The following is a 15784-nucleotide window of genomic DNA, read 5'->3' as shown; positions in this document are numbered from 1 at the left end:
TCCCAGTTAGGTGTCGCCACAGCGGAACTCCGGTCCGCTAATGATTGGCAGTAGATTTTTACGTGCCGAGTTGCCCATTCATGCATATCTCCACACAGAAGACGCTCTAGCTGAGAATCGAACAGGACAACGTCTTGCTGTGATGCGACAACGCTACCGCAGCACCACTACTGCAGTCACTATAAGTGAGCCAGAATCATCTACGAAATACAGAAAGAAAGAAGAAGAAAAAAAAAAGAGTACCTGAGTTTTCTTGTATGTAGAAGATCATACTAGCTTCTAAACAACTTCAGCATGTAAAACTACTGAAACCACGAACACCATGAAATACCAAAAAGTACTACCATACTTGCCAACCTCTAAGAGCAAGAAATCTGGACAAAGCGTGACATAATTGAAGGACAAACACCCAAAAATAGGGGCTCATGTTAAATATTGCCATTATAAACTTACCAGCTTGCTAAAATAATAGGGTCTGTGTTAGTATGTATTTCCTAAATGATACGAAGTATGAAACTAAAATGCATGTCATTATTTAGTGACTTTAATTCTTATATTACACAGTGACGTCTCAGAAAAGCACAAATTCTTTGAAGAAAAGAGCAAAAATCTGGACAGCTGGGAGTTAAAAGCACAGCATGAGCCGTTGAAATTGAGTGACTATATACTAAACTACTTCCCTGCTTAAGCACTGTACCTATGTTGTGCATTTGCAGGAAAGTATAAATACAGAAAGTTATATTATATGAGAGTTTACATCCAACTTAGGTGTGCAGCTATTAGAAAAAGCATGACTACAGAGGCAGCAGTACTAACCACACACCCCTTTTCACTATGTGCATACACACTCACTTTATACTTCAATAACATTGACAAAAAGAAAAACAGTTACAGCCCCAATAATTTCTTTTACAACAATATTCAGTATGAAAATAGAATGTCGTCTGTAAAATACCTTTACAGACTATCACAAACCTTCTGGTATTTTGCATAAAAGCACCCATTCTTCCTTATCTGCTCAATTTACTGCTCTTTTGCAGGGGCATTAGCTAAATTAAAAATTTCAAGTTTCTTTTCCAATGTGCACAATAATTTAAAATATATAAAAAATAAAAAAAGATGTACATCAACAGTGCAAACTAATTAATATTCCAAAATGAGCACGTTGATTGGATACTCCAAAAAAATTCAAGTTTTGGATAAACTTAATAAATATTTCACAAAAAAAGAGAAATGTAACACAGTAAAAAAAAAAAAAAAAAAAGCTAAACCAGTGACATAACCGCTCAAACTTGCACTGTAATACAAAAAACACACACATCAACCACTATATCCAGGTACAAACATTACAACCATCCAGGAGCCTTCTTACAGTTGATTTTATAATTGTGTGATATAACGGTGAAGCACTAGTTAATACCTTTTTCTTTAAAGACTAATTAACTGTTGTAAGAATTGTCCTGCACCAATCACACCTTTTTAGTTAGAGATGATATATTTACAAAATTGTTCCAAGACAGGATGGTGCTTGTGTTCACTTTTAAAGATACAGAGGTTTAGTAAATGAGAGAAATTTGAAAAAAAAATAGTCCTGCCTGATTTGTCAGCTTTTCTCTTGTGGTGATGGAACACTAAAGAAGCCAACAGTACTATTTGAAGAACCCTGCAAATCTACCCACAGTTGTCTTGTAAATTCTACAGCAATTTTATGTGTATGTACAGTAGTGTATAATATTAATAGACCCTTTAAACATAACAATTCAGGGTGTTGTCGGTAATAAAACAACAATAACACTGCAATTACCTTTTTACTAAATTGAATTAAAACATTCTCTGAAATTCAGAAATGCTTAATGCACTTAGTCCCATTCACAGAAAGGTTGCAGAATGTGTTGGGCTGAAATGATTCAGAGACTACTGTACCGTTGCAGTATTACAAAGCCACTGGCCAGTAGTGTGGAAAGCAGTCTCCCTGGCAGCACTGTATGATAATGTGACAGTCCAGGAATGTGGCTAATGTTGATTAGCTATGTGTTTTCCACTGGCAATATCCCTGGTATCTGAAGAATGCAGAGTAAAACAATTCAAAGTATAGCTCTAGTGCACTGTGTAGGAGAGAATCAGAAAAAAGTGTATGCCGACTTTATGAAGGTGTACTCCTGTTCACTTCAGTGGAAAGAGTGGGAGTGGGAATGCTGTGGGAGGCAAGTACTACAAAGTTCTGTGAGTGCACTCACTCATGTGAGCACACATGCTTGCCTTTATGATTGCAGGTATCTAGATGCTTGTGAAAGTGTACCAGGCATGTCAGTATATTGTTTTATGCATGTTTGAAGATGCCTGCTGGTAGGGGAGCAGTATCAAGGTTTGGTCTGATAGCACAGTGTTTGACTGCATGACTTGATGATAAGCTACTAATGAGATGTTACTTATTGCGGCTTTATCATACCTGAATGGCAGGTTATCACCACCATGCTATTGAGCACTACAGTGATGCGCAAATAATACTTGTAGCAGTAGTTTTTCTGAATCCTGACCATAGTGTTTTAAGTTACAATGAAATTGTTACGAGAAGGAAGTTATGAAATCATTATGCCCATTTTGTTAATGTGAAACTTGAGACTAATGGCTTCTGCACAGCTGCTGAATTTACAGATGAATTATTATAGATTATTACTAGGCTGACTACTCTTGTGAACCATTTTAAGCCTAGCCAATTACCCCACGTGAGAATCAAACCCTGCACTTTGTGTCCATAAGGTAAACACATATGAACAAACATACCTGTAATTTTTCTGCCACAGAAAGAAGCCATTGTTATTTTTAACATTCACAAAAATTAGTGGAAGAATCCCCACCAGGTGCTATAGGAACCCTTGTTGAAAGTAATCATTTTAGACTATGCAATAATGTGTAGGAAAGCCAGACTATAGCACTTAAGGGCTACATATATCTAGAAATCTACAGTTGATCGGTATTTACAGATTCTGTAGTAAAATTACATTTAATGCATATTATTGAAAGTGGGCAGTACATGGATTAAGCAAGTGGAAAATGTAGCAGTAAAGCATTCACAGAAATATGTAATTTTGAGCATTATATACAGATGTACAATAATGTCTTCAAGGGTGTTTGCCAACATGGTACGTTTCTGTTGTCAAAGCATGTTTTAGCTAATGTTTGTGTAGTTGTAAGTACAGATTACAGGTTGAAGATCTAGAGAGACAAATTTAGTTGTGTTGAGAGCTGGAAAACTGCCTTCAGATTGTAATAATTCCTGTGTGTTTACTCTGTGCAGCTGTTGGTACTGGAATATCACTGGTCCTGTCTTCATTGCTGTCTCTGCTGCTCTTCACTGGAATGCAGATGTACAGTAAGCAGTTAGCCTCAACAGAGTGGTTCACCATCCTGGGTGGATTTCTTGGATCAGAACTTTTCGTCTTCGCCCTTACTGTATCCTTTCATAAGTGCATCTCCTTTTGCAGAGTGGCTTCTTCATGCTTTTTGAGAAGGTGATGTGATACAGATATGGATTTAACAGGAGCACTTAAAGTGGAATGGATTAAGTAGTAAATAAAAATATAAAACTGAGTGTTATTCAGGATGGTCCATTTTGAGGATTAATGCTCAGAATTATTAATGAGCTGTATCTTGTAGTCAAGGTTACAGGTTTTGATTTTTCCACCTTAATTTGTCTGATGTGCTATTTGCAGCAGGTTATGTAACCAGACAGTGCTCCCAGGGTGTCCCAAGAACAGGACACTTGTCTCCAGTGGGCTTACTTAAATGTATAAAATAAAATAAAATGCCTCTTTGAAGGATCCATAGGTTGAAATGGACTTTTTTCCCATGGTTCTGACCTTGAGTTTCAGTGCTTTACTACCACTTTTTCTAATTTCAGCTTTTGCTTTTATGGACAATGCCTGTCACAGTACACATTATGAAAGAATAAGTGATTCATCCTTAGTATCAGCCTGTGCTCTTATCACTACATATGACAGGATTTTCTCTCTGAACTGGTGATGAATCCAGATTGTTATCCTTTCCAGCACATTGGTGCTTTGGTCTGAGTCAGGATTGATGAGCAAAGAGATAACAATGTATATATCTGATATATCTGTGTGTATGTGTGTGTGTGTAATATATATATATAGATATGTATTTATATATAGATAAATATCAAAATATGGTTAGGAAGACCAGCTGTATTGGCCTTGAGGTATAATGCCATGACTATGACCCAGGTGATACAAGTGTAATTAGTGGTATGGGCATTAGCAGGAGCTCGGGGGGAAAGAAGGGACTGACAAGGCTTTGCATGCTACTCTGTTTTCTTTTGAAGGAGCTGGAACTGTGCCGGTAGCTGACTGTTACATTCTCCTTATTCAACTTAGTGAGTGTGACATCAGTGTGCCTCACTATTGAGTCACCTATGACAAGTGTTTTGGGCATGCTGTTTTGCCTTAGGGGCTTTGATTGAGTGGCACACTGTTTAGGAAAGTTATGTGTCTCGTGATTAGTGTTGTGTTGTGGTGGTCGAGTGTGTGTCTGCCTTGGAGGTCTCTACTGTTTGGGTAGATTTTTATTGAGAGCTTCCGCGAAGGTGGGTGTGTGGTTTATGTTTTTATGTGGAAGCAGTGCTGGTGTGTGTTCTGGAGAGCTATGTGTTCCATGTGGTGTGGTGCAAGTGTTGACCTTTTCCTCTTGACCAGCTATTCCGGTCTTGGTTGGAGAGTGCATGGCTTCCAGTTTGGATATAGAAGTGCATCTCTCGCAAGTCTGAGTGTTGGGAGGTAAGAGGACAGGGTTGTCGGTGTACATGAGGCAGTTGCTACATTGCTTCAGGATGCCCAAGTTCATCAGATTAATAGGAAAAACACAGGGAACTGACATTTAGACATTCCTGGAGGGGTGAGCATTAATAAATACTGGATCTGTTTCCTTGTAGAATGTTTAGTGTTGGTAGCACTTTTGTGTACTGCAATAATGGCTACAAGACGTCTGGTAAAGTGCTAGACTAATAAGCTAGTAAAAGTGCAGGAGAGGAGAGAACTAGAAGATCTAAGGGAAAATTTGAAGAGCAGACTTTGGCACTGCTCAGAAGCTTACAAACAGTCCTGGATACACCAAGTCTGTATCTGGACTAGACTAGTTAAAGAAAGTTGAGAGAGATGGAAAAACTGACCAAACGACCAATAAACTAAAATTTCTGGACCAGAAACCACTCCTATTGTGGTAGATAGGCTACCTAGTGCTTATCACTCCCACTGACGAGCTAGAAGGCTTCCCTCCAATACAGAAAGGCTTGGGGCGCTCAGAAGCTTACCAACAGTCTTGGATACAGAAAATATGTATTTGGACTAGACTAGTTACAGGAAAGGCGGGAAACAAGATTAGATTAATTATTTATTTATTTTTTTTTACAGAAAAGCAGCTAAAACAGCACTAAAAACAATTCGAGTGGAGTGCAAGCTAGCACACTTGAGTGTGTAGCAATATTAGCGCAAATGCAGTTTAAATAAATGCAATTTATTCAAACTCTATTCTGAACTGAATTCAATTATTGTTTTATACAACTCTGAACAGTTAAAAGTGCAAAAAAATATACTTCTCAGATGAGAAGCACACTCAGTCAGAACACAGAACACAAGGAGATTCTTGTGAAAATTTTTTTTTTTTTAGTAAACTAAAAAGGGCGAAAACAGGAACAGAGGATAATTCAAGGTTAAGAACCTAAGTGGGTTGGCCTTCTCAAATGTTCTCTTTGTATTAGGTAGAATGAGCTAATGACACTAGACTGGGAGGAGTGTCCCAGATCAGATTTACAGTATGGGCGGGCAACTGCAAAGCCACCGAGTATAAGAACAAGACACCAATAGGGAGGGCGGGTAGGAAACTATTACAGCTACTAGCTCTAGCCACTAAATGAAAGTTTTAAACAGATAAAGGAGCAAGGAGACTCTAGAGAATGCTTTTAACTGTAAACATATCAGTTATATGATACCTGAGTAGAATGCAGAAATCTCACAAAAATGTACAGAAAAGCACAGATAGAGCACTCACAAACAGAAAATAGAACTCTCAGTATGAAAAAGCAGGTTACAATTAAGTAATTCAGTAAAATTGCAATTAGAGTAATGAAACAGCATCTATCAATGAAAAATACAGTTAAAACAGTATAAAACAGTACACACATGCAGTGAAACAAAAAAAGCTTTATAACAGTGCAAAATGTAGTAGATTGGCTGTATAGCGCAATTGTAAGCGTTAAAGAAGTGTAATTCAATGAAATAAATGTAAGAAATAACTTATTCTGCTCATGGAATCTTAAGGAATATCTGCTTTGTCCCAATGATGAATCACCATTCCACAGCCTGGTAAGTGCAAGCACAGCCCCCTGCAGACACAGGGTTTATATACCAGAAAGGATGGAAGAATCTAGAAGCTTGAATTACTACCCATTCCTGCTAGCCCCTGCTCTTACAACAATCACTTGTGTTAAAGAAGGTCAGAAACCCTGTTACTCTCAGTAACAAAGAAGACAAGACACTATCAGTAGAAGATGGCTGCCACAAACACAGGAAACTCAACAAACAAAACTGCCAGGCCTGGATAACAGCAGGCCTCCATCCAGATTATGCTACCCGAGTAGAACACAGAAACCTCACAATAAATGCACAAAAAAGCACAGATAGAGCACTCGCAAACAAAAAATGCAAGTCTCAGTATGAAAAAGCAGTTTACAGTTTAGTAATTCAGTAAAAATGCAATTACAGTAATGCATACTATTACAGCTACTAGCTCTAGCCACTAAATGAATGTTTTAAACAGATAATGGAGCAAGGAGACTCTAGAGAATGCTTTTAACTGCAGACAAATCAGTTGTATGATATCTGACTAGAACACAGAAACCTCACAAAAAATGCACAGAAAAGCACTGATAGAGCACTCACAAACAGAAAATACAACTCTCAGTATGAAAAAGCAGTTTACAGTTAAATAATTCAGTAAAAATGCAATTAGAGTAATGAAACAGTATCTATCAATGAAAAATACAGTTAAAACAGCATAAAACAGTACACAAATGCAATGAAACAGTAAAAAAAGCATTATAACAGTGCAAAATGTAGCAGATTAGCTGTATAGCACAATTGTAAGCATTAAAGAAGTGCAATTCAATGAAATAAATGTAATAACTTATTCTGCTCTTGGAATCTTAAGGAATTTCTGCTTTGTCCCAGTGATGAATCACCATTCCACAGCCTGGTGCAATGAGATATTTACCTGTGATCTTCAGCATATGCATTACATTTGAGGTTTTTTACAGTTGGGAGAACTGACTGTACATTAAAGTACTGTTAGAAGTGAACTTCTCAGTCCCAAAAGCATAATCAACTAAAATGCCAGTGAAGTAATTGTAAACCCTAGTTATCAGACCATTACCTGTGCTGGAGATTACAAGCATTGCATTTCAAGTTTTTGGTGACAGAAGGTGAGTTTATTAGTACTATACATTTAACCAGATGAGCAGGTTCTCTCACTGTTACTGTTGTGCCTCCAAATAAAAATCAGATGTCACTGTTTTTATGTGCAGTGTATTGCATGATTTCTTCTCCTATAATCAGCCACCTCTCTGTAAGCTGCACTGTTTTGTACATGATGCTTTTCCTGTCTTGTCCTTGACCACCTATCAGTAAGTTCTTATTTGGAAACTGACACTTCAGTCAGTTACAGTGCTCAGCTTAGTTATTTGTACTGCTTAGTTTCTCTCACCTGGTACATGACACCTTCTGTATACTTGTGGTAGTGTTTTTAACAGAAATGTGAGTTTTACGTTTTACAAGTATCTATATGTTCCCTTGTAAATGTGTTAACTTACTGTGTATTGTTAAGTCATCATGATCCATGAGTCTGTTGTACACTTGTTTAACCATACAGCCAGTGTTATGTCTCATCATTGTGAGTATATCTCTTGTATAATTTATCAGCTATTTTGATATTGTGTGTGTAAAACATTGTTACTGTCTATAATGTCTATGAATTGCACCTAAGTACTGCCTGATAAAGTGCATCATCCTGGTCAAAACATCTTTAAATAAAAAAAAAAGTAGTGCCTGATAAAAGTGCATCAACCTGGTCAAAACATCTTTAAAAAAAAAAAAAAGCCAAAAGTAAAAACTATTGTACTACAGTGACGAAACATAAAAAGGTAATGTTCTAGCATGAGTAACTTTAGTCACTGAAACACAAAGAATAATGTCGTTGTATAAGTTGTTGTCTTTGTGTTGTTTCCTTGACTTAGCAAAAATACAGGCCTTTAATAATCTAGAAAATCTGGCTTTTGGAAAAGGATTTCAGGCAAGAATATTTCCTGAAGGTAGGTATTTTTAATAATCCTGGTACAGTTTGTGGGTACTGTAGGCTACGTTCATCAGTATCACTGCTGCGGAAGCCTGAGCTATTTCGGTTATATCCTGTCCAGAGAAATGATATCCTGTGAGAAAAATGTGCTGCTTTTGTACTGTGTGTCTTGAAAGAATACATATTTTTTTATAGGAAGTGATTGTATTTTAGTGCTTAAGATGCCCTTCATGACAATTTACCTTCTGTTTTGCTTGTTTCAGTTACACTTTCTATGAAAAGGGATTCCAGGATTGAGTGGCCTACGTGTGCATTTACTTTGTAATATTTGTGGGATTTCTTTTGGGAAGTGTAAGCATATGTTCTGCTTGTGAGCACTAAGATGACAGCTTACCTTCTGACCAACTCCTTCCAGCAGTGTTTACCAGCAAATGGGCTTTTCCCGGGGCAGGGACATGGATTTCCTTACTGGTAATGTGGTTCCTTCTGCAGCTGTACCTAGAAATCATATAGTTTGGTTATGCTGTGTGGTCAGTCTGCACCTCAGCTGTTTGTGGACGACTCTTCAGTGGCCATTGCTTGTTCCTTAGTCCAGTCACTGGTTTCGATGGGACCCTCTGGTGTAGTCCTTTCTGCCACCATGGACCAAATTTAAGCCACATCCTTTTTGGTTGTTCCACTTACCATTTTTGGGCATGGGGGAACCATCTTCTTTGTGGGAATTTCTTCAGGAGGTTCTTCTCAGGGTGGCCAGGGTAAGATACCTGTTTTCTGGGATGATTTATCACCCTTCAGTTGGTCTCATTCTAGGGATGTGCCTAGAAAAAAGAAGTGAAAGGTTAGTCATAATTCTACCGATAACAGTATTTCTGTTAATTAAGATGAATTACTTGCTTTAGCTAAGGGCTTATTGCAAGCCTTGAATCCTGTATAACAGGGAGTCTGGGATGTAAAACTTTATTCCACAGCTACTGGGGATATTTTTATCTGAGGACTGTGATACAGATAGAGACGGGGCTTCATCTGTGTTTTCTTCACAAGCCCGACTCTGAGTTTAAGGTAAGTAGTTCCTCAGTTTTTTTTCTGAGACTGTCCAGAATGAATAAATTATTACATTGGGAAAAAGTGAATGTTCCATCCTCATTAAAGGGATATTACTGCATGCTGCACTCCACTCCCATTCCTCCTATAATGCCAGCCTTGGAGGAGGTCTCTTTACCTGCAATCTTGGTAGTCAATCTTCAGTCCCTAAAAAAGCAAACAGACTTCATAAAGTTCCTCAACCTAACAAGTATTTTTGTTTTTCTCACTTCAGGTCTCATCCAGCAGCTATTTCTATTATCTTCAACTGTTAATACAGTTTGTGTCAATGCTAATCTTTAGCTTTTGGACAAGGATTGTAAAGCATTTGACAGGTTTGGGAAAATATTTTTTTGTATTTCAACTCTAACCATCAGAGTCCAAATTTACAGGCTTGTGTTAAAAAACACATTGGCTTGTTTTGACAGTTTGTGGAACTTTTCTTCATCTTTGCCTTCAGAAGATAGGTCATCTCTGAATCCTACTATTGCTATTCATTGTCAAACATAAATATTTTTAGAGTGTTTATGATGGTGCTGACTCTGTGTCAAAGGCTAGACCTACTGCTACTGTGATGAGATGTTTTGCCTGGGTACATAATCAGAAGGTTTTTGAAAATGTTAAATGAGAGATTTTGAATTCTCTTTTGGACATTGAGGTTTTGTGTGGTCCTTCTTCTCTGGTACTCGAACAGTGTGTTGAAAAAGCAAAATAAAGTCTCAACAAGCTTCTGGCAAATGGGGGTCTAAGAAAAAGTGGCAGATGGGATCTAATAAAAAGCAAAGATCCTTTCAGGCTTCTACTTCAGAATGCCTGTTCCAGCATTTTCTTGCCCACCTCTTCCCCTTTAAATCAGTCCCAGAAATTACTTCTCATTCTTCCCCTTTGGCAACTTTTTGATATTCTTCCTTATTACTGTTGCTGTATTTTTTACAGTTGAGATATCCTGAATGTATGGATAACATAGCAAAGCTTTTACACCTCCCAGGCATCTTACATCAGACGTGTCCAACATGCAAAGCGTAAAGTACATAAATGATGTATAAGTTTATAGGAGGTTAATAGGCTAATGGCCCTAGGACTTTTACCTGTGTCCCCTAACTGACTATGGTTAAGATGGTCTTTATTTGCAGAATGAGTCTATGATCAGCACTGACTGCCCTTGTCCATGAGGGGCGTAGGTGCTATCCCCCAGGGTGATTTTACAGTCTCCCATCCAGTTGTCTGGGTTGCACTGAATAGGGGTATTGAGGAGCACTGCTTGACATAAATTGGGAGTTTATTCCAGAGGAGCATCAATCTCTGCGAAATATATCTGTGTCTCCAGCATGTTCTATTAATATCACAGGCTAGGTTGAGATCCCTGGAGCGAGTGACTCTTATCCCATTTTATTTGTGGATGTGCAGCATTTCCGGTAGGGCAGGGTCAGAGACTGCTCTGTAGGCCAGGCACAAGTCACCTCTCAGCAGCCTGTAGGATACAGAGTACAGTGACAGGGCTTTCAGTCTTTCCATGTAGGGTACATTTTGGAGGCCCTGAATTTTCTTGTTGAGAAATCTCTGTGGTCTCTCCCACTGCTACAAGTGTCTGGTGAGGTACATGCAAAGGGGCATTGCACTCTATTAGAGATCTGATGAGGGATGAGTACAGAGGAGTTATAAAACCTTAGTCTCTAATGCGATGCCCTTACCTATGAGATGCGCAACATAGAAGGCTTTCCTTACCGTTGTGGACACATGGTGATTGAAGTTTAGATTGCTTTCAAACTGTGTTACCATATCTCATACCACTAGGTTTGAGTTTAGGGGGGTGTTGTCAGTATTGTAATTTGCAGGGACTTCCTCTTTGCCAAAGGGGATGATAATGTACTTTTTTGTGTTTAGTTATAGTCCATGACTTTGGCACCAATCATGTGTCTGTGTTAGACCCTTTTTTAATATGTTAACATCATTTTGGGATTCAATGATTGCACCCAGTTTGCAATCATCAGTGAACTTGGTAAGCCAAAAGCTATCAACTTTCATCTGGACTTCGAGAAATAAATTTCAAACAGTAGAGGGTCCAGCACAAATCCTTGTGGTAAGCCACTGTTAACGGGTCTACTGATAGAGGTGGAATCCCCAACTTTAACCCTATGCATTCTGTTGGTGAACCAGTTGGCTACCCATCTAGTGACGTATGGGTTAATCCCCAGTTTTTTAATTTCTCCAGGTCTCTTGAGTTTAATACCATGACTGGAATGGACCCCATTCCTAAGTCAAAGTATGATTAAATTTCATGAAATTAGTATTGTTTTAATCTTTGATGTCAGCCAAAATTGCTCTTTGCAGCACCCGCAATGTGCCTAGTAATGACTCCTCCTGCAATGACTCTACAGCTGGAAGAGTTTCTCAGTGATACCTGAGTGAGGGATTGTGTCAAAAGTCTTGGCTAAGTCAAGATAGGCAGTATGTAATGTTTTGCCTTCATCCAGGGCTTTGGTGACATTCTCGAAGAAGTCCACCAGGTTCAATAAGTATGTATGCCTAATCCTCTGAACTTCTTTGCTCCCAGTCCAAATGTTACCTATGAATTCAGTCTGTGTACTAATTACCGAATTTGTGATGTAGAGGGGAAACCATGGTTGGTTATATCTAAGGGGCCTAGAGGTGTTCCCCAATTATTAGTAAGGGAAGAGGTGCCTGGTGCCCTCATCAAATCTAGGCAGGAGTCTAAACCCCCCAGATTTGTTAAAGCAGATGTTCCTTTGAAAAAGAAACAAAAAAATGTGGCTTCTGTGGCTAAGGACCCACATAAAGAGTGGTTGGACTTTACTAAGGGGCTGTTCAGTGCCCTTATGGTCCTAAAACCCCCCCTCCCACAAGGGTTATCTGTCACTGCTTCTACTCCCTGGTCTTCAACCCTTTTCAAAAGACCTAGGGGTTCAGATTCTTCTGTTGAAGAGTTGGATTCCGATAAAGAGTCATTGGCATATTCCTCCCAGATCCACTTTCCTTCTGCCTTGGGGTGTGATGAATTTCACTGTCCCCTGAGTCTCCTTTTGAAAAATTATCTTTTGGAGATACAGCGGTCCATGTGATGGAACACTTTTTTATGAGGGGAGTGGTCCTAGGTTTATGAAGTTCAAGAAATATTATGAACTCTGGCAAATGGACCTGCGCAGACCTTCTGCAGTCTGTCCTGTTTTAGCTGCCCCCTTCGGTCAAATTTCAGCAGATTCTCAGACTCTTGACTCTCCACCTTCAGCCCTAAAGACACCAGACGGATTTTATAAGATCCCTGCGGCTCATAAGTATAAAATTCCTTCATCCGATCTTGCTGTTTCCTTGTCCACAGATAAGCCATCCAAACTGCTGTCCTCTTCCAAGCGTTTACCTTTTGACAAGAAAAGTCATGCTGTGGGGAGGTGTGGAGAAAAAGTGTATATACTTCTGGTACTCTCTTCTCTCCTAACTTGGGGGGATTTTGACTGATGTGCCTTATTTGGACAGTAAGACTTCTGCTCTCTCTTTTGAGTTGTGCCATTCAGGTGTTGTGCTGATGCCTCTTCTAGGGCAGCTGCATCAGCTCTGTCATGAAGATTTACTCTTGGTTGTGCCTTAAAGCCTTACCTGAGGACATTAAGGCCACACTTTTTTAGATTCTGTCTTAGACAGCCAGAATCTCTTTGGTACTGCTGCTGCAGAATTGTTTAAAACCCTTTAAGATAAGGGCAAGGAATGCAGGACCTGAAGCAAATCTTTTCTTCCCCTGTCCCCGAGTTACAGAAGAATTATCCATCAAAACTTTGTTTTGTTTTGTCTGTATGCAGCCTAGACAGGTCTAGGAACTAGAGGGTTCCTAAGCAAATATTCCCTGACAAGCCCACTCAGAGTTCCAGAGGCCAAAAATCTTTTTCCTGACAAAATATCCTCTATCTGACATTCAGCCTTCCCATGTCCCTCAGCCAGACTAATCTGCCCTTCAGGCTGACTTTCTTCCTCTTTGGCAACAGATAACCACAGATGCGTGGGTATTCTCCATTATCCAAAGCTGTTAATTTATGACATGGAAGTCCCTTCCACCATTCTTTGGCCATCCTCAGCCTCTCTGTTGCCAGCTCCCCTTATTTTTCTTTGGTTCTGCAGGATATGGTGGAACAAGAAACGATCAAACCTGTCCTCTGGTCTCGGCAGGGAACAGATTTTTATACCAGAATGTTTTTGTTTCTGATTCCCAAGAAGGAAGGGTCATGGAGGACCATTCTAGACCTGTTTTTCTCAACACCTTTTTCAAGGTCCCTTCTTTCAGGATGTCATCTCTTCAGACACTTTTCCTTCTGCTGCTGCTTCCTCAGGCCTTTCTGGTATTTCTGGATTTGAAGGATGCTTACCTCCATCCTCTCTTCAAGAAGTTTTATGTTTCTCTCTTTTTTTTTCCCTCTTGTTAACAGTTCTTTGTTTTGCCTTTTGGTCTTTCTACAGCTCTAAGGGTCTTTACTAAATGCCTGGCCCCTGTTGTAGCCTTTTGCAGACTTCGGAATTCAGATATTCCTTAATTGGACAACCTTTTAATTCAAGACCCCTTACAGCAGCTCCTACTTCAGAATCTGCACAATGCTGCTTCTCTGCAGTGTGGAGGTCACCCTCCTTCTGAAAAAGTCTGTATTGGCTCCATCTTGGGACCAGGTGTTTTGGGATTGCAGGATTCAGACCATTCCAGTGTTGGCTTGTCTCCCACTTCCAAAGATCCTTTCTTATAGATTCATAGGTAGGTACTAGGCTAGCTGCCCTTGTGGACCATTTTAAGCCTAGCCAGTTTCCCTTTTTTGTGCTCAAAATCTGATTTATTTATAGATTGGCCTTACCCATCCCATGGTTAATAATTATATATATTACTCCTAATGAGAATAACTAAGATCATATCATAGATAATTTGAGGGGACCCAAGCATTTAGGAGTTGCCTCTATTAGTAGTATGTGGTGCGGTCCTGGAGTAAGTTTTCTGTTTCCCATCTGTAGGTCTAAGTTTCAATTAAATATGGACAGGGATGAACTTTGTTTTATGTAGATGGGGAGTCTGTTCTACAGCAGCACTGTCCTCTGCAAGGTATACCTGTCCGTTAAAACCATTCTACTGATGTTGCAGAAGAGGTTTAGATCCATAGACAAGAGTATTGCTTATGCCATTTGACTTGCTGATGTGCAGTAAAACCATCAGTAATGGATCAGAGGATGCCTTGCATGTCAGACACAGGTCTCTTTTTAGTCTGCTTAGAGTAATGTTGGTCCATGTAGGGCATGTTGTTAAGGCCTTGGATCCTTTAAGTAAGGTATATCCGTGGGTGTTCCAGTTTTTGCATTTGTCTTCACAGATACATTCCAAAGGGGGCATTATATTCAGTGACTGGCATAATGAGGGATGAGTAAAGGGGGACAATGACATCCCTAGATCAAGACACAACCCCTTTGTTTGTAAGCTGTGCAATATAAATGGACTTTTTTTATAACAATAAACATGTTGTTCAAAAGTTAGGTCACTGTCCATATAATTTCCCAAACCCTGAACAACTTGACTGACTTATTGCCACTCTCTGCCTCTTCCAGTTCTTCCTGCAAGGGAATTTCTGTGAGTTGTAGGGTACATGGCATCCACCATTCCCATGGTTCCTTTTGCCAAGTGTCACATGAGGAAATTTCAGTGGTACCTCAAGACTGTTTGGCTCACCACTGCCACCCTCTGGAATATCGGATCCCTCTTTTTTACCTTATCTCAGGCTAGAGTTCACTGGTGGAGTTGCCAGATTTTCCTTAATCCAGGTCTGCCTTTTCAGGTTCATCTCCTTATTCAGGAGCTGTACATGGATGCTTCCGATCACTGTTGGGGACCCTCTTCCGACAACTTAAAAGTCCACGGTCTTTGGTCCCATCAGCAACTTCCAGACTATATCAACATCAAGGAGATGAGGGCTGCACTTCTAGCTCACCAGGCTTTTCATTCCCTTTGGTTCCATCTCCTTTAAAGGTTTTTACAGACAGTACCACAAGTCTTGTACATCATCAAGCAAGGAGGGGAAAAGTCTTACCTTCTTTGCAGGCTGACGCTTCACGCTTGGGATACTGTAGTCTACCATCACTGGTTCTTCCAGAGGTTTACATTCCTTCAGATCACAATCTGATGGGAGAAACTTTGAACAGGTCTAGGACAAATCCTCACAAATGGATGTTTCACAGTGAGGTGTTTATGGACTTTGTACATCAATGTACTCCTCAGGTAAATTTTTTGCCTGCCCTCTGAACAGACAACTTCTTCAGTTCTGCTCTAGAGTGCCAAGTCCTCTGGCTTGGAAAGTGAATACCATGT

General features: G+C 39.6%; 1 protein-coding gene across 1 annotated transcript in view; it reads left to right on the top strand.

Moving 5' to 3' along the window:
* Positions 1–15784, top strand: part of KRTCAP2 (keratinocyte associated protein 2) — a 290270-nt gene that overhangs the window by 48352 nt on the left and 226134 nt on the right. The window contains exons 2-3 of the mRNA XM_044080146.1: positions 3299–3453; positions 8314–8377. Coding sequence (XP_043936081.1) covers positions 3299–3453; positions 8314–8377 — 219 coding nt within the window. The remainder of the gene's footprint in view (positions 1–3298; positions 3454–8313; positions 8378–15784) is intronic.

The sequence above is a fragment of the Protopterus annectens genome, chromosome 8.part0 (assembly GCF_019279795.1).
Source record: "Protopterus annectens isolate FY-2018-M chromosome 8.part0, PAN1.0, whole genome shotgun sequence".
In the NCBI taxonomy this organism is placed as follows: domain Eukaryota; kingdom Metazoa; phylum Chordata; order Ceratodontiformes; family Protopteridae; genus Protopterus; species Protopterus annectens.
Note: the sequence above shows the minus strand (reverse complement) of the source record. Positions and strands in the feature narration are given on the sequence as shown.